The 25,064-nt window shown below is 37.0% G+C and overlaps 1 protein-coding gene across 7 annotated transcripts in view; it reads left to right on the top strand.

Annotated features, from left to right (window-relative positions):
- The window catches only part of ADAM32 (ADAM metallopeptidase domain 32), a 182,675-nt gene that overhangs the window by 123,683 nt on the left and 33,928 nt on the right, over positions 1 to 25,064 (top strand). For all 7 annotated transcript variants that reach the window (XR_005371453.1, XM_038560019.1, XM_038560017.1 and 4 more), the window contains 3 exons: positions 4,435 to 4,540; positions 5,607 to 5,790; positions 15,320 to 15,403. Coding sequence is in view for 6 of the 7 variants with exons in the window: in XM_038560019.1 (XP_038415947.1) it covers positions 4,435 to 4,540; positions 5,607 to 5,790; positions 15,320 to 15,403 (374 nt within the window). In the remaining variant the exon portion in view is untranslated. The remainder of the gene's footprint in view (positions 1 to 4,434; positions 4,541 to 5,606; positions 5,791 to 15,319; positions 15,404 to 25,064) is intronic.

The following is a 25,064-nucleotide window of genomic DNA, read 5'->3' as shown; positions in this document are numbered from 1 at the left end:
TCATACTCCGGCTGTATTTAGGAAATAGTGTCAATAAGACTTGGATTGGGTGGTAGAGGCAGGTAGTAAGGGGGAAAAATAAATCAAGTATGATTCCTGCTTTGGCCTGAGTATCTGGTTGACTACTGGTCCTAGAAACTGAAATAAAGTATAGAGGTAAATCAGAATTTGGTTTTAGGATATGTTGTAAATGTAAAGATGAAGTTGAGTCAGATGTCAGGTTATGAAAGTTAAAATTTTAGCTAACATTTCAGTGTCTCTGTTTATTCTAGTTGAGGTGGGATAGCCATCTAACTGGAAACATAAGCTAGTAGTCTCTAATAGTTGTCAAGGAGTATAGCCTCAAACTTCCTAATGCTCAATGCTATTTATGAGGATTGCCTAAATTATTTGCAATAATTTCCCAACACTCACATTTACTGTCCTAGTACCAGCCATGCATAAATATCTATTCCAGTGCATTCACTATTTATTTGTACCTCATGGCATTGATAATAGGATACAGGGAATCTAAATACACTATTTAGTCTATAGAAGGAAATATTTTCATAGTAGATTTGGTCAGTATACTAGATATAAGGGAACATTTTGACATGTGACTTCACGTTTGCAAGGTGTTGCCCTTTTAGTGTTTCCATCTCACCCTGGAAGACTCAGACTGATCTGAGAGAAAGCCCCTAACACTAATAAAAGAGGGTATTCAAGAGAGAAATTAATAATAAATTTCATTGGTACCTTTAGATGCAATAGATAGACTAATGAAAAATAGGCTAGATGAAGAACATCACTTTCAACAGAATTCATCTGACTATGGATCTTTTTCAACTTACAGTGGAGTTACATTTTAATAAACCATGCATTTAATACACTTAACCAGGGCCCTTGGGTGGTCCAGTGGTTGAGCATCTGCTCAGGGCATGATCCCAGAGTCCCGGATCGAGTCCTGCATCGGGCTCCCCACAGGAAGCCTACATCTCCCTCTGCCTATATCTCTGCCTCTCTCTGTCTCTCATGAATAAATAGATCTTTGAAAAAACAGTACACGTAACCTGTTGAACATCATAGCTTAGCCTACCCTCCCTTAAAGGTGCTCAGAAAGAACACTTATATTAGCCCATAGTAGGGCAGAATCATCTAACCACAAAGCCAATTTTGTAATAAAGTGTTGAATATCTCAAGTAATTTTTTGAGTACTATAAAAATAGAATGATTATATGGGTACAGAATGGTTGTAAGTGAATTTGTTGTTTACATTTATGATCCTGTGGCTGACTAGGAACTGTGGCTTACCACTGCTACCCAGCATCACGAGTATCATACCACTTAGCCCAGGAAAAGATTAAAATTCAAATTCTGAGGTACAATTTCTACTGAATGTATATTGCTTTTGCACCATCATAAATTTGAAAAATTGTTAGGTTGAACTATTTTTAGTTGGGGACTGTCTGTAGTCTGTGATTAAATACAATTTTTATATTATCTCTCTAAATTGGACTGAATTATCCAATTTCTGACTTTTCTTGAATAATATCTTGGTGTTCAACAAGCTCTGAATTGGCATTCCTAACCTGGTATCTAATATTTACAAGTTAACTGATTAAACATTGTGAATACTTAGAAATAACATCACTTTTCCTAATGGTATCTATACAATTGCCTTTGATGGACTAATGTTTAAAAATGGTGAAAAGAGAATTAGGAGATGGTAAAGAAAGAAAAATAATATACGGGAAAATGTAACTAATGAAAGGAGCAGGTAAATGAGAAATTCTCCTGATCATAAAAGAAAATGGAGAAGAATTAGATGGGAATTCACAATGGCTAAATAGACATCATCTTAACTAATTCTAACAATCTATTGAGGTAGATGTTGTTTACTTTTATGGATGAAGCAGCTAGGTTTAGCAAGTTTCATTTTAGAGAAAGTAACTGTGCTAGGCAGAATTCTTTTATTTTTTATTTAAATTCCATTTGGTTAATGTAGAGTGTAATGTTAGCTTCAGGTGTAGAATATAGTGATTCAACACTTCCATAAAACACCTGGTGCTCATCACAAGTGCACTCCTTAATCCCTACCGCCTATGTAACCCATTATAAACCCACCTGCCCTCTGGTGACCATCAGTTTGTTCTTCATAGTTAGGAGTCTGTTTCTTGGTTTACCTCTCTTTTTTTCCCCTCTTTGTTCATTTGTTTTTTTTTCTTAAATTCCATGTTTGAGTAAAATCATATAGTATTTCTCTTACACTGACTTCACTTAGCATAATATTCTCTAGCTAAATCCACATCATTGCAAATGGCAAGATCTCATTCTTTTTATGACTAAGTAATACTCCATTGTATATGTATATCACATCTTCTTTATCCATTCATTAGTGGACATTTGGGCTCTTTCCATAATTTGGCTATTATAGAAATGCTGCTATAAACATCAGGGTGCATGTGTACCTTTGAATTAGTGTTTTTGTATCTTTTGGGTAAATACCTAGTAGTGTAATTGATGAATTTTAGGGTTCTATTTTTAACATTTTGAGGAACCTCTATACTGTTTTCCAGAATGGCTGTAGCAGTTTACATTCCCACCAACAGTACAAGACAGTTCTCCTTTTTCCACATCCTTGCCAACATTTGTTATTTACTGTGTTAATTTGAGCCATTCTGACAGGTGAGAGATGATATACCATTGTAGTTTTGATATGTATTTTGCTGCTGATGAGTGATGTTGAGCATTGTTTCATGTGTCTGTTGGCCATTTGTATGTTTTCTTTGGAAAAATGTCTGTTCATGTGTTCTGCCCATTATTTTGGGTGTTGAGTTTGATATATTTTGGATACTACCCCTTTATCAGATATGCCATTTGCAGGTATCTTCTTCCATTTTCATAGGTTGTCTTTTAGTTTTGTTGATAGTTTCCTTCACTGTGCAGCAGCTTTTTATTTTGATGTAGCCCCAATTTTTGGGGGGTTTATTTTTGCCTTTGTTTCTCTTCCTTCAGGGGACATATTTAGAAAGAAGTTGCTACTGCTGATGTCAGAGAGGTTACTGCCTGTGTTCTTCTCTAGGATTTTCATGGTTCCATGTCTCACCTTTAGGTCTTTTACCCACTTCAAAATTATTTTTGTGTATGGTGTAAGACAGTGATCTAGTTTAATTCTTTCCATGTTGCTATCCAGTTTTCCTAGCATCATTTGTTGAAGAGGCTGTCTTATCCCTATGGATGTTCTTTCTTGCTTTGTTGAAGGTTAATTGACCATATAGTTATGGGTTCATTTCTGAATTTTCTGTTGTTTCATTGATCTTTGTATCTTATTTTTGTGCTAGGACCATACAGTTTGTGATGCTTCTAGCTTTTCTTTTGTTTTTCAAGATTGTTTTTGGCTATTTGGGGTCTTTTGTGGTTCCATGAAAATTTAAGACTCTCCTAGTGTACAAACCTTGGATAATCCTTTCCCTTTGAGTTGGGACAGAACCAGTGAATATGTGATGGAATATCATTCCCGTGATTATAGTATGTAGTAAAGATGAAGGAATTTTGAATATGAAATTAAGATCCATAATTAGTGAACTTTAAGTTAGTCAAAGGGAGATCATTCTGAGTGGGCTGTGAGCCATTTAAAAGATGAGAGATGTCAAAGAGATTCTCTTGCTGGCTCAGAAGAAACAAACTGTCATGTTGGGAGAGGGCCTATAACTGGGATGTGAACAGAATACCTAGGAGACAAGAGCAACCCCTGGCAGATAGTAAGAAAAGGAAACTACGGTTACAAAACAACTTGAATTCTATCAACAATCAATGAGCTTAGAAGGGGACTTCAGCCTCTGATGAGACTGCGGCCCCTGCTAATGATTTTATTTAGCCTTATGAAACTCTTGAGCAAAAAGAACACTCACTTGTGTGATATTATAAATGGGTGGTGTTTTAAGTTGCCAGGATTTTGGTAATTTTTTACACAATGATGAATATTAAATATAGTAATGAAGGAAAAAGTAGTTAATCATTTGACAATTTTGCTCCCTTTATTTTAGACTTCCTGAAGATACACTTAGGTTTCTTCAATTAGATTTTGTTATAGACCTGGCTTTTTATGAGTTCCTATTCATAATCTAGGAAAGTAAGTATAGTTTTCTTGTATTATGTATTGCCTTGTTTCACAGAGCACTCTCATGGTTTATGCTTCTATAACTCTCCTTACCCCTCATGATATCTTTTGTGATGGAAATGACTCAAAATGAAATAAAAGGAGATATAACCATGAGCACTGCTTATCACTTCAATTCTTTTTTCTTGAAGTGATAAGCAAGAAACTTTTCACTAGGAAAACTTTTGAGTTAGATACTAGTAGAGAAGGCAAAGCAAGCATATAACATATGAGGGAATGGACTAAGATGAGAAAGGAAGGGAGTTTTAACCTAAATATATTTCTAACTTTAACAGGTTCAAAAAATGCACCATTTGCCTGCTATGAAGAAATACATTCTCAAACTGATAGGTTTGGGAACTGCGGTCTAAAAAGAGGCCAGTATATATTCTGTTCATGGAGGTATGCTATGCAAATGTTAGATACTTTTTTTTTTGTTTCATAAGATTCTATTTTTAGATTTTCTCTCTATGTCTCATTCATCCTAGTGGTTTCAAGGATCACATGTGTTTGGGAATGAATGGGAATGAATCTTAAATTAAATTCTATAGCCCTGACATCTTTCTTGTGCCATAGGCTTAAATTTCTGTCTGTTTTTTTTTTTTTTTTCTGTATGTGGGTGATCATTAGGCTTCTAAATTCAGTCCAAGATTGAAAGTAATGATAGTCATTACACCTTTCCTCTTTGAACCTGCATTTTTCTTTACAAAAATGCTATCCCCATTCACTTCATTGCTTGCTCAAGCTGAAGACTACCCAGTGTTTATAAAATGAATTTAATTTCCCCTGCATCTGAAAAGCAAGCTCTTTGATATTTTGGTCATAAATTTAATTTAATAAACATCTCTTAAGAATCTACTATGTGCCTGACACTGGGCTAGCTCCTTGTTAGCAAAGCATACATGACCCTTGTACTTAGGAATTTGTACACTGGTAAGCACATCATGTATTGTTTCCTTGGTTTGTTATGCTATTACTTTTGTTTAGAAATACCTTACTCTCTGCCTATTAAAATTGGACTCAGAAGGCATCTTCTCCATGAAATTTCCCCTAATTGCTAAGTTAGAATGTGTCCTTATCTTAAATCTTCATAAGAATTATTTTATTTGTAGCACTTTCAATAGGGTTTATATTACATTTAATATTAAACGGTAAGGTCCTTGAGGATAGGGGTCACAACTTATTTATCTTTCTATCTTTCTACAGAAGGATATGAAATACTTGAGTGAATTGATTATTTGACAATAAGTATATATCTGCACAGGGAATAAAAGACCATTAGCACCATTGAAAGATAACCTTGTAGAATATTTGCTTCAAATGTTAGTGTTAAAATTACACTCTCTCTAGTAACATTTAACATAAATGGAGGTCATTCATTTTTTTTTTTTGTCAAGGAAAGCTAATCTGAAGTATTCCTAATAAATGCCTAATGTGTAATAATCATATAATTTTATTATGTTTGCAGGGATCTTCAATGTGGAAGATTAATTTGTACTTATCCTACTCGAGTTCCTTTTTACAAAGAAAATAGTGCTGTGATTTATGCCTTTGTACGAAATAGTTTATGTATAACTATAGACTACAAATTACCTCACTCAAAACGAGATCCAATGGAGGTCCCCAGTGGCAGTTTTTGTGATGAAGACAGGGTAAATGATTTAAAATCTATTTTTGTCTAATTTTATTCATTTCTTTAATAAATATTTTCACTTGTTTCAAATTTCAATTCATTTCTAGTGCTATATAACTTTAAATCTTTCAATAAGGAGAAAATGAATAAGCTTCATTTTGTCTTCATATATTAAGAGGGCAAAAGGAATGTTTGATATCCTTCAGAATTTCAGTATTATGACCAAGGAAACTCCCAAGTATTTCATGGCTGTAGTGTAGAGAGGAGAGATCTTGGAAGTATATTAAGTACTCCATAGCATGGAAATTCACTTTCTTTCTTAGAGAAAAGAAGAAATCTCACTTTGTAATATATGTCTCCTTGTAGCCCATTATATAAGAGCATAACTTACATCAGCCTTCTTGGAATCAAGTCTTCAAAACTGATTTTTTTTTCTTTTACATTTTAAAAGTTACCTAACCAGTCTGAGGTACTATAACTGTATATAAAGTGAGGATAATAATAGCATTTACTCTATGGGGTTATTGCAAAGATTAAATAAAATAACTGTAAAGTGCTTCATATGATGCCTGTCACATAGTGAAAGTTAAATACAGATTGGCTATTATTATTGATTATTATAATTCATTATCTCTGAGGCTAACTCAAATCTGGAGAAAACATACAATGAATGAATTTACTTCAAAATCTCATTTAATTCCTGACCAGATCTTTGCTTATGAGGAACCATAATATAGTATATGGTGTACACATTAAGTACTAAGATGTGCATACATCTATATTCCAATGTTTTCATTCAATAAATGATTTTGAACAGATTTTTAATATGTGAAATGTATATGTTAATAGCCATTTCTGGTGGTTTAAACTATAAGTTTAAATAAGTTTACTATAGGTAAAATATGTAGTCTTCTTAGTATTGATTTACTCTTCATGCGTCTGAGTCATAAATGCTTCCTTGATGGATGTATATACGAAGGAGCTCAGTAGATAGATATATTTAGGCCATGGAGCCAAAATAATTACAAAATGAAACATAGTCAACAGATGATTTGTTATTATTCAGTTGATAATTTAGTCAGAATAGAATCCTTTTTATAACATGGAAAATTCTCAGGGATAATTCATGAGAACACATTTTATGAAGTAGTTTTTAGTATAAATCACATATGATGAAACATTCTTGGCAATATTTTTGTCAGCATCCTTGTATAGCAGGACTTTTCATTTCAGTTTCAACTGATGCAGGCAGACAATAAATACTACATTTGAGGAGGGGGAAAGATGGCAGAAGAGTAGGGTCCCCAAGTCACCTGTCCCCACCAAATTACCTAGATAACTTTCAAGTCATCCTGAAAACCTACGAATTCGGCCTGAGATTTAAAGAGAGAACAGCTGGAATGCTACAGTGAGAAGAGTTCGCGCTTCTATCAAGGTAGGAAGACGGAAAAAAAAAAAAAGAAATAAAAAAGCATCCAAGGGGGAGGGGCCCCACGAGGAGCCTACAGGAAAGCCCTGTCCAGGAGAAGCAGGAGCTTCACCAATCTTCCGGAGGAAAGGCGCTCGCAGGGAGTTGGAGCAGGACCCCAGGAGGGGCGGGGATGCCTTCAGGCTCCTGGGGGCACTAACAGAGGACCTGCGCCCTGGGGAAGAGTGCGCCACACACCACGGGCGGAGCACCCTAATGGCCTGGAGAGTGCACCTGGCGGGGCTCCGGGAGCGCAATTGCAGCAGAGCAGGCCCTGGAGCCCAGGGCGCTGGGGAACACAGCCCAAGATCCAGCGCTCCCTCCGGGACAGGAAGAGGCCAGGAGGAGACAGGAAAGCAAGGCCGCTCCTGCCAGTGGGTGGCCCCAAGCTATGCAGATCAGCAGCCCCGCGCCCGGAGCATCCAGGCCCCTACAGACTGAGAGCTGCGGTAGTTACTGCGGGAGCTAATTCCAGGGCTGGAGAGCTGGCCACCGCCGCTGTGGTTGTTCCTCATGGGGCCTCACAGGATAAACAACCCCCACTGGGCCTCACCATGGCCTCACAGGATAAACAGGATAAACAACTCCCACTGAGCCCTGCACCAGGCAGGAGGCTGAGCAGCTCCCCCAGATGCTCACACCTGAGAGTCAGCACAGCAGGCCCCTCCCCCAGAAGACCAGCTAGAGGGACAGGGAAAAAACAAATTATTCACCAAGCAACACTGGAAAGTTACAGGGGAAGTCGAGGGATTTACAGTATATAGAATCAGAGGATACTCCCCCTTGTTTTTTGTTTTCTGTTGGCTTCCCCGCCCCCTTTTTTTCTTTTCTTCTTCCTTTTTTTTTTTTTTTTTCCTTTTTTCTCTTCTCTCTTTTTCTCCTTATTCCAGTACAACTTGTTTTTGGCCACTCTGCACTGAGCAAAATGACTAGAAGGAAAAACTCACCTCAAAAGAAAGAATCAGAAACAGTCCTCTCTCCCACAGAGTTACAAAGTTTGGATTACAATTCAGTGTCAGAAAGCCAATTCAGAAGCACAATTATAAGGCTACTGGGGGCTCTTGAAAAAAGCATAAAGGATTCAAGAGACTTAATGACTGCAGAATTTAGAACTAATCAGGCAGAAATTAAAAATCAGAGATGAGATGCAATACAAACTAGAGGTCCTAATGTTGATGGTTAACAAGGTAGAAGAACGAGTGAGTGACATAGAAGACAAGTTGATGGCAAGGAGGGAAACTGAGGAAAAAAGAGAAAAACAAAAGATCATGAGGATAGGTTAAGGGAAATAAATGACAGCCTTCAAAGGAAAAATCTGCGTTTAATTGGGGTTCCTGAGGGTGCTGAAAGGGACAGAGGTCCAGAATATGTATTTGAACAAATCATAGCTGAGAACTTTCCTAACCTGGGAAGGGAAACAGGCATTCAGATCCAGGAAATAGAGATCCCCACCTAATATCAATAAAAACCGCTCAATGCCTCGACATTCAATAGTGAAGCTTGCAAAGTCCAAAGATAGAGAGAAGATCCTTAAAGCAGAAAGAGACAAGAAATCTCTAACTTTTATGTGAAGAAATATTATATTAACAGCAGACCTCTATACAGAGACCTGGCAGGCCAGAAAAGGCTGGCAGGATATAATCAGGGTCCTAAATGAGAAGAACCTGCAGCCAAGAATCCTTTATCCAGCAAGGCTGTCATTCAGAATAGAAGGAAAAAGAGCTTCCAAGATAGGCAGAAACTGAAAGACTACGTGACTACCAAGCCAGCTCTGCAAGAAATACTAAGGGGGATTCTGTAATAGAAAGAGGAAGTCCAAGGGAACAATCCACAAAAACAGGGACTGATAGATATCATGATGACACTAAATTCATATCTTTCAATAGTAACTCTGAACGTGAATGGGCTTAATGATCCCATCAAAAGGCGCAGGGTTTCAGATTGGATAAAAAGCAAGACTCATCTCTTTGCTGTCTACAAGAGGCTCATTTTAGACAGAAGGACACCTACAACCTGAAATTAAAAGGTTGGAGAACCATTTACCATTGAAATGGTCCTCAAAAGAAAGCAGGGGTAGCCATCCTTTTATAAGATAAATTAAAGTTTATCCCAACGATTGTAGTAAGAGATGAAGAGGGACACTATATCATACTTAAAGGATCTATCCAACAAGAGGACCTAACAATCATCAATATATATGCCCCGAATGAGAGCTGCCAAGTATATCAATTAATAACCAAAGTTAAGACATACTTAGATAATAATACACTTGGTGACTTCATTGTAGCGCTTTCTACAATCAATAGGTCTCTAAGCACAACATCTCCAAAGAAACAAGAACTTTAAATGATACACTGGACCAGATGGATTTCACAGATATTTACAGAACTTTACATCCAAACACAACTGAATACACATTCTTCTCAAGTGCACATGGACCTTTCTCCAGAATAGACCACATACTGGGTCACAGATCAGGTCTTAACCAATACCAAAAAACTGGGATTGTCCCCTGCATATTTTCAGACCATAATGCTTTGAAATTAGGACGAAATCACAAGAAGTTTGGAAGGATTTCAAATACGTGGAGGTTAAGGACCATCCTGCTAAAAGATGAAAGGGTCAACCAGGAAATTAGAGAAGAATTAAAAAGATTCATGGAAACTAATGAGAATGAAGATACAACCATTCAAAATCTTTGGAACACAGCGAAAGCAGTCCTGAGGGGGAAATACATCACAATACAAGCATCCATCCAAAAACTGGAAAGAACTCAAAACAAAAGCTAACCTTGCAGCTAAAGGACCCGGAGAAAAAAAACAGCAAATAGATCCTACACTCAGCAGAAGTAGAGAGTTAATAAAGATTCGAGCAGAACTCAATGAAATAGAGACCAGAAGAACTGTAGAACAGATCAACAAAACCAGGAGTTTGTTCTTTGAAAGAATTAATAAGATAGATTAACCATTAGCCAGCCTTATTAAAAAAAGAGAGAAAAGACTCAAATTAATAAAATCATGAACGAGAAAGGAGAGATCACCAGAAATACCAAGGAAATACAAATGATCTTAAAAACTTGTTACGAGCAGCTTTACGCCAATAAATTAGGCAATCTAGAAGAAATGGACACATTCCTGGAAAGCCACAAACTACCAAAAGTGAACAGAAAGAAATAGAAAACCTGAACAGGCTAATAACCAGGGAGGAAATTGAAGCAGTCATCAAAAACCTCCCAAGACACAAAAGTCCAGGGCCAGATGGCTTCCCAGGGGAATTCTATCAAACGTTTAAAGAAGAAACCATACCTATTCTACTAAAGCTGTTCTGAAAGATAGAAAGAGATGTAATACTTCCAAACTCATTCTATGAGGTCCACATCACCTTTTCCAAAACCAAAGACCCCACCAAAAAGGAGAATTATAGACCAATATCCCTGATGAACATGGATGCAAAAATTCTCAACAAGATACTAGCCAATTGGGATCCCTGGGTGGCGCAGCAGTTTGGCGCCTGCCTTTGGCCCGGGCCGCGATCCTGGAGACCCTGGATCGAATCCCACATAGGGCTCCCGGTGCATGGAGCCTGCTTCTCCCTCTGCCTGTGTCTCTCTCTCTCTCTCTCTCTCTCTCTCTCTCTCTGTGACCATCATAAAAAAATTAAAAAAATAAAAATAAAAAAAAAAGATACTAGCCAATAGGATCCAACAATACATTAAGAAGATTATTCACCCTGACCAAGTGGGATTTATCCCCAGGATGCAAGGCTGGTTCAACACTCGTAAAGCAATCAATGTGATTGATCATATCAGCAAGAGAAAAAACAAGAAACCATATGATCATCTCAATAGATGCAGAGAAAACATTTGACAAATTACAGTATCCATTCCTGATCAAAACTCTTCAGAGTGTAGGGATAGAGGGAACATTCCTCAGCATCTTAAAAGCCATCTATGAAAAGCCCACAGCAAATATCATTCTCAATGGGGAAGCACTGGGAGCCTTTCCTCTAAGATCAGGAACTCGACAGGGATGTCCACTCTCACCACTGCTATTCAACATAGTACTAGAAGTCGTAGCCTCAGCAATCAGGCAACAAAAAGAAATAAAAGGCATCCAAATTGGCAAAGTAGAAGTCAAAGTCTCCCTCTTCACAGATCACATGATACTGTACGTAGAAAACCCAAAAGACTCCACCCCAAGACTGCTAGGACTCATATAGCAATTTGGCAGTGTAGCAGGAGACAAAATCAATGCCCAGAATTCAGTGGCATTTCTATACACTAACAATGAGACTGAATAAAGAGAAATTAAGGAGTCAATCCCATTTACAATTGCACCCAAAAGCATAAGATACCTAGGAATAAACCTAAGCAAAGAGGTAAAGGATCTATACCATAAAAACTACAGAACGCTTCTGAAAGATATTGAGGAAGACACAAAGAGATGGAAAAATATTCTATGCTCATGGTTTGGAAGAATTAATATTATGAAAATGTCAATGTTACCCAGGGCAATTTACATGTTTAATGCAATCCCTATCATAATAACATGGACTTGGGATTCTTGGGTGGCTCAGTGGTTTAGCATCTGCCTTTGGCTCAGGGCATGATCCCTGAGTTCTGGGATCATGTCCCACGTCGGGCTCCCTGCATGGAGCCTGCTTCTCCCTCTGCGTTTATCTCTGTCTCTGTCTCTCTCTCTCTCTCTCTGTGTATCTCTCACAAATAAATAAATAAAAACTAAAAAAAAAATACCATGGACTTTCTTCAGAGAGTTAGAACAAATCATCTTAAGATTTGTTTGGAATCAGAAAAGACCTTGCTTGAATAGCCAGGGGAATATTAAAAAAGAACACCAGAGCTGGGGGCATCTCAGTGCCAGATTTCAGGTTGTACTACAAAGCTGTGGTCATCAAGACAGTGTGGTACTGGCACAAAAACAGACACACAGATCAATGGAACAGAATAGAGAATCCAGAAGTGGACCCTCAACTTTATGGTCAACTAATATTCGACAAAGCAGGAACGACTATCCACTGGAAAAAAGACAGTCTCTTAAATAAATGGTGCTGGGAAAATTGGACATCCACATGCAGAAGAATGGAACTAGACCACTCTCTCTCACCATACACAAAGATAAACTTAAAATGGATGAAAAATCTAAATGTGAGACAAGATTCCATCAAAATCCTAGAGGAGAACACAGGCAACACCCTTTTTGAACTGGGCCACAGTAACTTCTTGCAAGATACATCCATGAAGGCAAGAGAAACAAAAGCAAAAATGAATTATTGGGACTTCATCAAGATAAGAAGCTTTTGCACAGCAAAAGAAACAGTCAACAAAACTAAAAGACAACCTACAGAATGGGAGAAGATATTTGCAAATGACCTATCAGATAAAGGGCTAGTATCCAAGATCTATAAAGAACTTATTAAACTCAACAGCAAAGAAACAAACAATCCAATCATGAAATAGGCAAAAGGCATGAACAGAAATCTCAAGAGGAAGACATAGACATGGCCAACAAGCACATGATAAAATGTTCCGCATCACTAGCCATCAGGGAAATACAAATGAAAACCACAATGAGATACCACCTCACACCAGTGAGAATGGGGAAAATTAACAGGGCAGGAAACAACAAATGTTGGAGAGGATGTGGAGAAAGGGGAACCCTCTTGCACTTTTGGTGAGAATGTGAACTGGTGCAGCCACCCTGGAAAACTGTGGCGGTTCCTCAAAGAGTTAAAAATAGATCTGCCCTACGACCCAGCAATTGCACACTGCTGGGGATTTACCCCAAAGATACAGATGCAATGAAACGCCGGGACACCTGCACCCCGATGTTTCTAGCAGCAACGTCCACAATAGCCAAACCGTGGAAGGAGCCTGGGTGTCCATCGAAAGATGAATGGATAAAGAATATGTGGTCTATGTATACAATGGAATATTATTCAGCCATTAGAAACGACAAATACCCACCATTTGCTTCAACGTGGATGGAACTGGAGGGTATTATGCTGAGTAAAATAAGTCAATCGGAGTAGGACAAACATTCTATGGTCTCATTCATTTGGGGAATATAAAACATAGTTAAAGGGAATAAAGGGGAAAGGAGAAAATGTGAGTGAAATATCAGAGAGGGAGACAGAACATGAGAGACTCCTCTAATTCTGAGAAATGAATAAGGGGTGGTGGAAAGGGAGGTGGGTGGGGGGTGACGGGCACTGAGGAGGACACTTGATGGGATGAGCACTGGTGTTATGCAATATGTTGGCAAATTGAACTCCAATAAAAAAAAAAGAACATCTAAAAAAAATACTACATTTGAAAGGGAGTTGTTAGACACACCATTATGGCCATGAACTAGTGAGAAAACTCAACACATACAGTAAAGATTTAAAAGGGTTAGTTTGGATTTAGAAAGGGTTTTTGAGGTCATTTCTTTGAAGAGAGTTGTGATATGCTGTAATGTTTAAAAGGAGATAATTTTCAAATATCTCAAAACAATTATCAAATTCTTTATTTTATTATTTTTTTTTAGATTTCATTTACTTATTCATGAGAGACACACAGAGAGAGAGAGGCAGAGACACAGGCAGAGGGAGAAGCAGGCTCCATGCAGGGAGCCTGATGTGGGACCCTGGACTCCGGGATCATGCCCTAGGCCGAATACAGGTGCTAAACCACTGAGCCACCCAGAGATCCCCCCAAATCTCAAATTCTTTAGAAAAAGGATGATTGTACTCATGTAAGAAAACTACAACTTAGAGAAATTGATATTACTGTAAATATTGGAGTTGAGAATATATCCTTAATCCTCTGATTATTACAGTTTAAACATAAGGGGACTAGAGCTGGATATAGTCACATATTACATAATAGAATGTTAGATATGTATAGCATATTTTAATAATTCCTATTACCTTTATTAGATCACTCTAATAATAGCTCAAATTTGATTAAAACTTAATATATGTCCTGATTATGAGTGGGAAAAATTATAGAGGGTGACAAAACATGAGAGACTCCTAACTCTGGGAAATGAACAAAGGGTAGTGGAAGGGGAGGTGGGCAGGGGAATGGGGTCACCAGGTGATAGGCACTGAGGAGGGCACTTGATGAGATGAGCAATGAGTGTTATACTATATGTTGGCAAATCAAATTTCAATAAAAAATATGTATATGTCCTTAGTATATTGAATTGATTTTTTTCAGTACAAACTTTTGCAAGTTTTTTAAAAGATTTTATTTATTTATTTATGAGAGACAGAGAGAGAGAGGGAGGGGGAGAGAGAGAGAGTTAGAGACACAGGCAGAGGGAGAAGCAGACTCCATGCAAGGAGCCGGATGTGGGACTCCATCCTGGATCCCGGAATCACGCCCTGAGCCAAAGGCAGATGCTCAACCACTGAGCCACCCAGGTGTCCCTCAATACAAACTTTTGATATATGCAACAACAACAAAAAATTCAAATAAAAAGATATACTGTGCTCTTAGGAATAGTTTTATTAGATTTCAGGGTATCATAATAAAAAGTGGTTATATGGATATGATTTTTCTTATTGATCTTGTTTTATTTGTTTCTCCCATTTCCCTACATTGAATTATTTTTTAAGACTAATTTTTAGAACAATTTTAGGTTTACAGCAAAACTGAGAGGAAGGTACAGAGATACTCTCTTGTTCCCACACAAGCACAATCTCCTGTATTACCAACAATCCCCCACCAGAGTGGGACTTTGTCATAATTGATAAACCTACATTGACACATCATTGTCTCCCAGTTCATACTTTATATTAGACTTACCTGAAAAAGCCCCAAATACTTGGAGATTAAACAAACATTTTTAAATAACACATCTTAAGAGAAACTGAAAAATATTTTGAACTAAATGAAAATGAAAATACAACATAAAAATTTGCAGGTTACAGCAAAAGCAGTACTTAGATGGAAATGTATTGCATTGAAGGGTTATGGTCTTATGGTATAAAATTACTGATTGTAATGTTAAGACAGCTGGACTCCTGTAACATGTAAAAAGTTTTTTTGTATTTTTTCTTTTCTTTTTGTTTTTAGATATGTGTAAATCGTGAATGTCTAGAAGCAAGGATGCTTAGAGCTCAATTAAGGTTTTGTTCAGAGGGGTGCGGAGAACACGGAGTAAGTAAGCACAAAATTAATGTTTCCTCAAATCACATCTATCTTGGACTCTTTTTAGCATCGTTTAATTTACTCAAAATTTATTATGTTTCTTTTATTTGAAAGTCCCTGTTGTATCTCACTTCAATGTGGAGTTAAATTAGGTTACTAAATTTGTAACCAAAGGTAGTATGAGAACATTGTATGGAATTAAATTGTTGATGACCTTAACAGAATTATTCTAATGCCAGCTACTTATCAGAGGCATTAAATATTCCAATGAATACATTCATCTGTTCAATAAGAGAAGATAATTATGCCATAATTTGTGTGTCTGCAAATATATGCAGTAAGGGAAAACTATTGGTTTCGTCCTCCTTTTTTAACAGACTTTTTTTTTTTTAAATAGTTTTAAGTTCATAGCAAAATTAAGAAGAAAGTATAGAGGCTTCCTATATACTTCCTAACCCCAATACACAAAGCCTCTCCCACTATCAAAATTCTCCACCAGAGTGGTACTCTAAGTGTATCTTCTTTGTGGGCTATGTGTACCATGCTGTTGTGACAGTCATGTTTGCCTTAGCCCAGCCAACTACAATGACCTGCTTTGCCTACTGTTGGCTCACTGAGCAGGGTTTTGTCCCCCCCATTAAGAGATCTGAGGCCACCACAGGTTCACTGGTGGGCAGGGTTGGCAGTCAGACTTAGATGCTAAAATCAGTCTCTGAGCTACAACTGTGGGTGCACTGACTGGCGAGGTTTGCTCCCTACATCATCAACTGAGAGGCTTTTGTTGGTGGGTGGGACTGGCTGGCTGACTAGACAACTGCAGTTAGCTACTTTGCCACAGTTGCAAGCCTGCCAAATGGCCGATCTTGCTCCCAGTGCAGCCATCTAAGAGGCCTGGCTGGAGAGATCATGGGTGTGGTGGTGTGTGTGGTTATCTACCCCTCTCTCCAGGGCAGAAGTCACTCTGGAGTCACTCATTCCTGCTGGGGCTGCTTGTGGGTATGGCAGGGCAGGAGCTGCTTTGGAGGGATATCTGCCATAATATGCAGGTCAGATGGGGCAGGTGTGATGGGGGATGTGGAGACAGGGCATGCAGTGCTAGCAAGATAGATGGAGAAAGCACTGGCTCCAGCAGGCGTCAGCTATGTAAGCTGGGAGATGGCAGGGGGCGGAGAGAAATGGTGTCCACCAGCAGTTTTGTTCCTGGAGATATCTACTAAAGATCCTCTCCCACTCCAGTGCATGCTTTGATATTAATAAATAAACCTTCTTCATGTATACCCCAGGCACTTTTCAAACTATTTCTTCTGTGCTGTGTCATAGGTGGAGTTATTTATTATGCTGACTCTTCAAGGGTGGGGACTCAGTTTCCTATTGTCCTCTAACTCTCCCTAGTTAAACCCTGCTGATTTTAAAAGCTCCTAAATTTCAGTTCCACCAGTTTTCAAAGCTAGATATTATGGGGACTCATCTCAGTGCAGATCCCTGGTGCCTGGGATGCCTGGGGTGCCTAGAAGTGATCCTCTCACTTATTTGTACTTGGGGTGTTCCTCTTGTTTGTAGTTAGTCTCACTGGGGATTTAGTTCCCAACTGCATCTCTCCCCTCCTACACTTTTCAATGTAGTCTCCTCTCTGTGGTGGGACATCTGTTCTGCCAGTCTTCAGATCATTTTCAGAATTAGTTCCATATGTATTGCTGTTATCTCCATGTGTCTATGGGGTGAGATGAGCTCAGGATCCTCCTACTCCACCATCTTTCCTGAACTTCTATTATTTCTTTAAATAGACTTTCTGTCCCCTTTCCTCACCTTCTTCTGGAATTCCAGTTATTCTAATATCTATGTTTGATGATTTCCCATTAGATCATGTGTGTTTTCTTCACTCTTTTTCATTCTTCTTTCTTTGTTCTACTCTGGGTTAGTTAAAAGTTCCTATCTCTAGATCTGTTTGTTCTCTCCTGCTGCAGATGCTCTCTATTGTATTTTTCTTGTCATTTATTACATTCTGTATCTCCAGAATTTGTTTAGCTCTTTTTTATGATTTCTCTTTGTTAAATTCCTCAAAACAGCTAAATTGAAATTTTTTTTCAGTTAAATTGACAAATTCTCTGATTTGAGTTCAATAGCTGGATTATTATTGTTATTTTTTGGTAATAGCATGTTAAGAGGATTCTTCATGTTCGTTGGAGTTTTATGTTGCTGTTTTCACATTTGAAGTAGTCACCTCCTTAAATCTTTACTAGTTGTCTTCAGATGGGAGATATAATTCACTGGTCTTATATCTGGGTCTTTCCACAACCCTATATAGATATACTTGCTCCACATTTCTTGCACCCTCTTGTGGCAGGATTCTTAAACTGGTATGTCTTCTCTCTTACAACACACCAAGCCAGCTGCTGGAAACCTCTCTCTTATTTTCTGGAGGTGTGCTACAGCTTGAGTTTCTGATTTCTTTCTTGTCCAAGGATCCTGGCCTCATTTTCTGAGGGTACGTGCTGTCTACCAGAGCTTATTGCTGCCAAACTCAGGAATTCACACAGGAGGAGGCTGCAGAGTCTGAGGGAGTTGTGGAGTTAGCATTTGGGATGTTGTGGGTGCCCCTGGATTAGGTAAGGGGGGAATCTTTGAGTGAGAATCTCCCAGCAATTTGTAGGCAGGCTTCCTATTGGAGTAATGAAAGCATATAGCATGCCCTTTGCCCTTTGATATTCTTATCTGCTCTTTGCTGATTTCCTCCTTCCCCTCAGTTATAGAGATTCCTGCCTCAATACTCTGGGTGTTGTGGCAGAGAAATGGATTTCTCCAGCTGTGTCCTGCACAGTGGGTTAGCTGAGGGCTTACTCACCACTTTCCCTTTTCTCTGTTGAGAGGTCACTGCTGGCTAGTTCAGTCCTGTACTATGTGCCATTGGGGGAGGGACGGCACTGGTAGTTATTCTTACCCTCTCCAGTACATCCGAACAATTTTTATTTATTTAATTTTATTTATTTAATTTTATTATTTAATTTTATTTTATTGGGGTGCGTCAAAGGAATGCAGGAATCTATTTTTGAGAAACTATTCCTGGGAACACTTCTGCAATGCTATCTTTTCCTTAGGTTTCTGCCCACATCAGCACTCTCTAGGTTTTCTCCAACTGCATAAGAAGAACTGAGTCTTCTTCCCTGGCTCCTTCTGATTCCACAGCCCATAGTGAGGTCTGTTTGCCTATTACCTGATGCATAAGTGGGCAAGACTCCTTCTAGGTCCCTTGGTGTGTAGGTCTTGGTTCCGTAATTCTCATAGAGATATTATTCATGGATGGATGCTGAAATTTACTTGTTATAATGGGGAACCAAAGGAGGGAGGTTTTTTTTAACTGCTTAACTTTAAAATTTTTATTTAAATTCAATTAACATATAATGTATCATTGGTTTCAGAGGTAGTTAGTGGTTCATTGGTCTTATATACTACCCAGGGCTCATTACATCACATGCCCCCCTCAATACCCATCACCCAGTTACCCCATCTTCCCAACTCCCACCCTCTAGCGACCCTAAGTTTGTTTCCTATGATTAAGAGTCTCTTATGGTTTGTCTCCCTCTCTGATTTCATCTTGTTTTATTTTTCCTTTCTTCCCTTAAGATCCTGTTTTGTTTCTTAAATTCCATATGAGTGAGATCATATGATTGTCCTTCTCCTATTGACTTATTTCACTTAGCATAATATCCTCTAGTTCTATCCATGTCCTTGCAAATGGCAAAATTTCATTCTTTTTGATGGCCAAATAATATTTCATTGTATATATGCACCACATCTTCTTTATCCATTCAACTGTTGATGGACACCTGGCCTCTCTCCGTAGTTTGGCTATTGTGGACATTGCTGCTATAAACATTGAGGTGCATGTTCCCCTTTGAATCACTATGTTTGTATCCTTTGGATAAATACCTAGTAGTACAATTGCTGGACTGTAGGGTAGTTCTCAAATTCTTCAAACTTTTGAGGAACTTCCATACTATTTTTCAAAGGGGCTGCAGCAGCTTGCATTCCCACCAACAGTGTACGATGGTTCCTCTTTCTCCACATCCTCCTCACCAATATCTGTTGTTCCTTGACTTGTTCATTTTAGCCCTCTGACTGGTGTGAAGTGGTATCTCATTGTGGTTTGATTTATATTTCCCTGATGCTGAGTTGAGGTTGAGAATTTTCTCATGTGTCTGTTGGCCATTTGTATGTCTTTTTTGGAGAAATGTCGGTTCATGTCTTCTGCCCATTTTTTGATTGGATTATTTGTTATTTGGGTGGTGAGTTTGATAAATTCTTTATAGATTTTTGGATAGTTGCCCTTTATCTGATAAGACATTTGCAGATATCTTCTCCCATTCTCTAGGTTGCCTTTTGGTTTTGTTGATAGTTTCCTTTGCTGTGCAGAAGCTTTTTATCTTGATGAAGTCCCAATAGTTCATTTTTGCCTTTGTTGTGTGTCTAGCAAGAAGTTGCTGTGGCCTAGATCAAAGAGGTTATTGCCTGTGTTTTCCTCTAGGATTTTAATGGATTCCTGTCCGAAAGGGGGAGTTCTTATTCCACCATAATGATTTTGTCAAACCGAAAGCTCATTTTATTTCTTCCTTCCCAATACTTATATCTTTTATTTTCTTATCAATATTATGTTGCAAAGAGGGACTTTCTTGTCTTGTTCCTGATCTTACTGGAAAAGCTTTAATATAAAGTTAACCACCAGGTTTTTTAAAAAAGAGATTATCAATTTGAGGAAGATTCCCTCTGTATATAGCTTTCTGATGGTCTTTTATCATTACTGGATGTTCAATTTTGTTAAATAATTTTCTGCAGTTATTGATATGATCATGTGATTTTTCTTTTTTAGCTGTTGATATATGATGGATTACATTAATTGATTTTCCAATGTTGAACTATCCTTGCATAGTTGAAATAAAACTCTCTTGCTCATGGTATATAATATTTCTTATACAATAATGGAATTAATTTCCTAATTTTTTGTTGATTTTTTACATCAATTTTCATGAGAGCTATTAGTCTATAGTTTTCTTATAATAGCTTTGTCTTTGGTATTAAGGGTAATTCTGTTCTCATAAAATGCTTTAAGAATTATTCACTCTAATTCTAAGTTCTGAAAGAGATTATAGGAAATTGGTATGATTTTTTCCTTAAATGTCTGGTAAAATTCACTAGTTAACCTAACTGGACTTGTGCTTTCTGTTTTGGAAGACTAGTAATTATTGATTTAATTTCTTTTTTAAAAATGCCTTCAAAACCCCTGCTCAAATTGCCTAGTTTTTTTTAAAACAGTTACCAAATTATACTTTTTAAATTTTATCTTACATTATTTTATTTTAAAAATATTATTCAAGTATAATTAACATACAGCATTATATTAGTTTCAGGTGTACAATATAATGATTCAACAATTCTATGTATTACTCAGTGATCATCACAATAAGTGTACTCTGAATCCCCTTCACTTATTTTACCCAACCCTATGCACCTCCCATCTGGCAACTACCAGTTTGTTCTCTATATCTAAGAGTCTATTTTTTGTTTCTCTTTTTTCTTATACTGTCTTCTTTATTGGCTATTGCATCAATAAACATAGGGGTGCAGATATGTTTTTGAATTAGTGCTTTTGTTTTCTTTGGGTAAATAGCCAGTAGTAGAATTATTAGATCATATAGTATTTCCATTTATAATCTTTTGAGGAACCTCCATATTGTTCTCCATAGTAGATGTACTAATTTACATTCCCACCAATAGTATACCAGGTTCTTTTTCTCCGCAGCATCACCAACACTTACTATTTCCTGTGTTTTTGATTCTAGACATTCTGACTGGTATAAGATGATATCTCGTTTTAGTTTTGATTTGCATTTCCCTGATGGCTAATGATGTTGAGCATATTTTCATGTGTATTTAGCCACCTATATGTCTTCTTTGGAAAAATTTCCATTCATGTCCTCTGTTCATTTAATTGGATTTTTTTTCTTTTTTGATGTTGAGTCGTATTAGTTCTTTATATATTTTGGATATGTTATAGCCCTTTATCAAATATGCCATTTGGAAATGTCTTCTCTCATTCTTTAGGTTGCCTTTATGTTTTCTTGATGGTTTCCTTTGCTGTGCAGAAGCTTTTTATTTTGGTGTAGTCCCAATAGTTGATTTTTGCTTTTGCTTTCCTTGCTGTAGGAGACATACATATGTAGAAGTTGCTTTGTCCAGTGTCAAAGAGATTACTGCCTCTGTTCTCTTCTAGGGTTTGTATGGTTCTAGGTTCCAAATTTAGACCTTTAATCCATTTTGAGTTTATTTTTGTGTATGGTGCAACGAACTTCTCCAGTTTTGTTATTTTCACGTAGCTGGCCAGTCTTCCCAGCACCAATTATTGAAGAGACCATCTTTTCCCAATTGTATATTCTTGCCTCCTCTATTATAGATTATTGGCCATTTAAGGGTGGGTTTATTTTGGTCACTCTATTCTGTTCTATTGATCTACATGTCTATTTTTGTACTAGTACTGTACTGTTTTGATTACTACAGCTTTGTAGTATATCTTCATATCTGGGGTTCGGATAACTTCAGCTTCATTCTTCTTTCTCAACATTGCATTGGCTGTTCAGAGTCTTTTGTATTCTGCACCAATTTTAGTATTATTGGTTCTAATTCTGTGAAAAATGTCACTTGCATTTTTTTGAGAATTGCATTGAATTTGTAGATTGCTTTGGATAGTATGGATACTTTAAGAACATTCAGTCTTCTAACCCATGACCATGGACTATCTTTCCTTTTTTTTGTGTTGTCTTCAATTTCTTTCATCAGTATTTCTTTTTTTTTATTGTTAATGTATGAGTTTATTTTTTAGAATTTCATATCTAGTCTATCTATATGTCTATCATTTTTAAAATAAATTTATTTTTTATTGGTGTTCAATTTGCCAACATATAGAATACCACCCAGTGCTCATCCCATCAGTGCCCACCTCAGTGCCCATCACCCAGTCACCCCCACCCCCTGCCCACCTCCCCTTCTACCACCCCTAGTTCGTTTCCCAGAGTTAGGAGTCTTTCATGTTCTGTTTCCCTTTCTGATATTTCCCACTTATTTTTTCTCCTTTCCCCTTTATTCCCTTTCACTATTTTTTATATTCCCCAGATTAATGAGACCATATAATGTTTGTCCTTCTCCGATTGACTTATTTCACTCAGCATAATACCCTCCAGTTCCATCAGTATTTCCTCAGAGTATTAGGTCTCTCACCAACTTTATTAAGTTTATTCCTAGATTTTTTTTTGGGGGGGTATAATTGTCATGGGATTGTTTTTTTAATTGCTCTTTCTGCTACCTGGTTATTAGTATAAAAACACAACTGATTTCTAGGTATTAATTTTATATTCTACAGTTTCCTGAATTCATTTATTCATTCAAATAGTTTTTTGGTGGAGTCTTCAGGGTGCTATACATATAGTATTCTGTTATCTGCAAATAGTGACAGTTTAACTTCTTCCTTACCAATATGGATACCTTCTTGGTTTTTTCTTGTCTGATTACTGTGACTGAAATTTCCAGTACTATGTTGAATAAAAGTAGTGAAAGTGGACATCCTTGTCTTGTTCAAAATCTCTTGGTTTTTCAACATTGAGTATGATGTTAACTACGAGTTGATAGTTTTTATGATGAACTGATACTGAATATTAGATGCTTTTTCTTCATTTATTGAGATGATCATATGATTTTTATCTTTCATTTTGTTAATGTGGTATCAGATTGATTAATTTGGGAATATTGAACCATCCTTGCATCCCCAGAATAAACCCCACTTAGCCATGCTGAAGGAATTTTTAAATGTATTGTTTGCTAATATTTTGTTGAGAATTTTTGCATCTATGTCCATGAGAGGTATTGGGCAATAGTTCTCTCTTTCTCTCCATCTCCCTCTCTCTCTCTCTTTTTTTGTATCGTCTGTGCCTGGTTTTTTTTTTGTTTGTTTGTTTGTTTTTTTTTTTTTTTTTTTTTTTTTCTGTTAAAGTGATGCTGGCCTCATTGTATTTAGAAGCTTTCCTTCCTCTTGTAATTTTGTAATACTTTGAGGAGAATAGACATTAGTCAATGTCTAACTGAATTTATTAATGTTTTCTGTTTATTACTATTGTTCTTTGTTCCTATTTATGTCTTCCACTGTTTTCCTGTTTTTGTGATTCTAGTTGAGCCTTTTGTATGATGATGTTTTCTATCCTTGCTTAGCATATCAGTTATACTTCTTAGTTTACTTATTATTTGCCCTACTATTTGCATAATACATTTACAACTAATCTAAGTGAAGCTTCAAATAATACTGTATTACTAGTAGTGTAAGTAACCTTATAATAAAATAATCTATATCTTCTTTCCCAACCTTTATATCATGCTGTGATTCATAGTACTTACACAGAAGTATATATGCTTGTTGTTATCATTACTTTGAATAATCTAGTATATGTTAGATTAATTAAGAAGAACAATAAAAGTTTTTATTTTATGTTCACTTACTCTATCCTTAATGCTTTTGTTTCTTCATGTATGATGCAATTTGTATAGTTTTCCTTTTCTGATAAATTCCTTTTATAATTTCTGCCATTGGCATGTCTGCTCCTGACAAATTTCTCAATTTTTGTTTGTCTGAGAGAGTCTATTTCTTTTTTCTTTTGAAGAATATTTTTACAGGATACAAATTCTAGTTTGGTGACTCTTTTTAAATAAGCACTAAATATTTCAGTCCATGCTCTTCTTGCTCTCATTAATTTAGAATAATGATCTAAAGTAATTTTTATCCTTGTACCTCTTTAGTTCCCTCCCCCGCTTTCTGGCTTCTTTCAAGATTTTTCTTCATCTTTGATTATATAAAGTTTGAATTATGATATACTTAGGTGGAAATTTTTGCTTGTTGTTTTCTGAATTTCCTGGATCTATGGTTTGGTGTCTGACCTTAAAAATTCTCAATTATTATTTCTCCAGCTATCTCTTGTTTCTTTTTTTGTCTTCTGGTATTCTCAATGCACATATAATATGTCTTTAATAGCTGTGCCACAGTCCTTAGAATTTCTGGGTTTTTTTTTAAAGATTTTATTTATTTATTCATGAGAGAAAGAGAGAGAGAGAGAGAGCAAGAGGAAGAGACACAGGCAGAGGGAGATGCAGGCTCCATGCAGGGAGCCTGACGTGAGACTTGATCCTGGATCTCCAGGATCATGCCCTGGGCCAAAGGCAGGCACTCAACCACAGAGCTACCCGGGTTGCCCTCTGGGGTTCTTTTTCAGTCTTTCTTTCTCCTTAGTTTTCAGTTTTAGAAGTTTTTATTGAGATATCCTCAAAATCAGAGATTGTCTCTTTAGTCTTGACAAGTATGCTGATTCCATCAGTCATTCTTCATTTCTTTCACAGTTTTATCTCTAGCATTTCTTTTTATATTCTTTCTTAATACTTTCATCTCTCAGCCTATATTGCCCATCTATACTTGCATGCTGCCTGCTTTATCCATTAGAGCCCTTAGCATATTTTAGCTGTTTTAAATTTCTGGTCTGTTAATTCTGACATCTTTGCTTTAGCTGAGTCTGATTCTGGTGTTTGCTCTGTTCAAGTTGTGTTTTTGTTTTGTTTTGTTTTTGTTTTTGCTTTTTTGTATGCC

Source organism: Canis lupus, chromosome 16, assembly GCF_011100685.1.
Source record: "Canis lupus familiaris isolate Mischka breed German Shepherd chromosome 16, alternate assembly UU_Cfam_GSD_1.0, whole genome shotgun sequence".
Taxonomy (NCBI): domain Eukaryota; kingdom Metazoa; phylum Chordata; class Mammalia; order Carnivora; family Canidae; genus Canis; species Canis lupus.
This window is presented reverse-complemented; position numbering and strand designations above follow the sequence as displayed.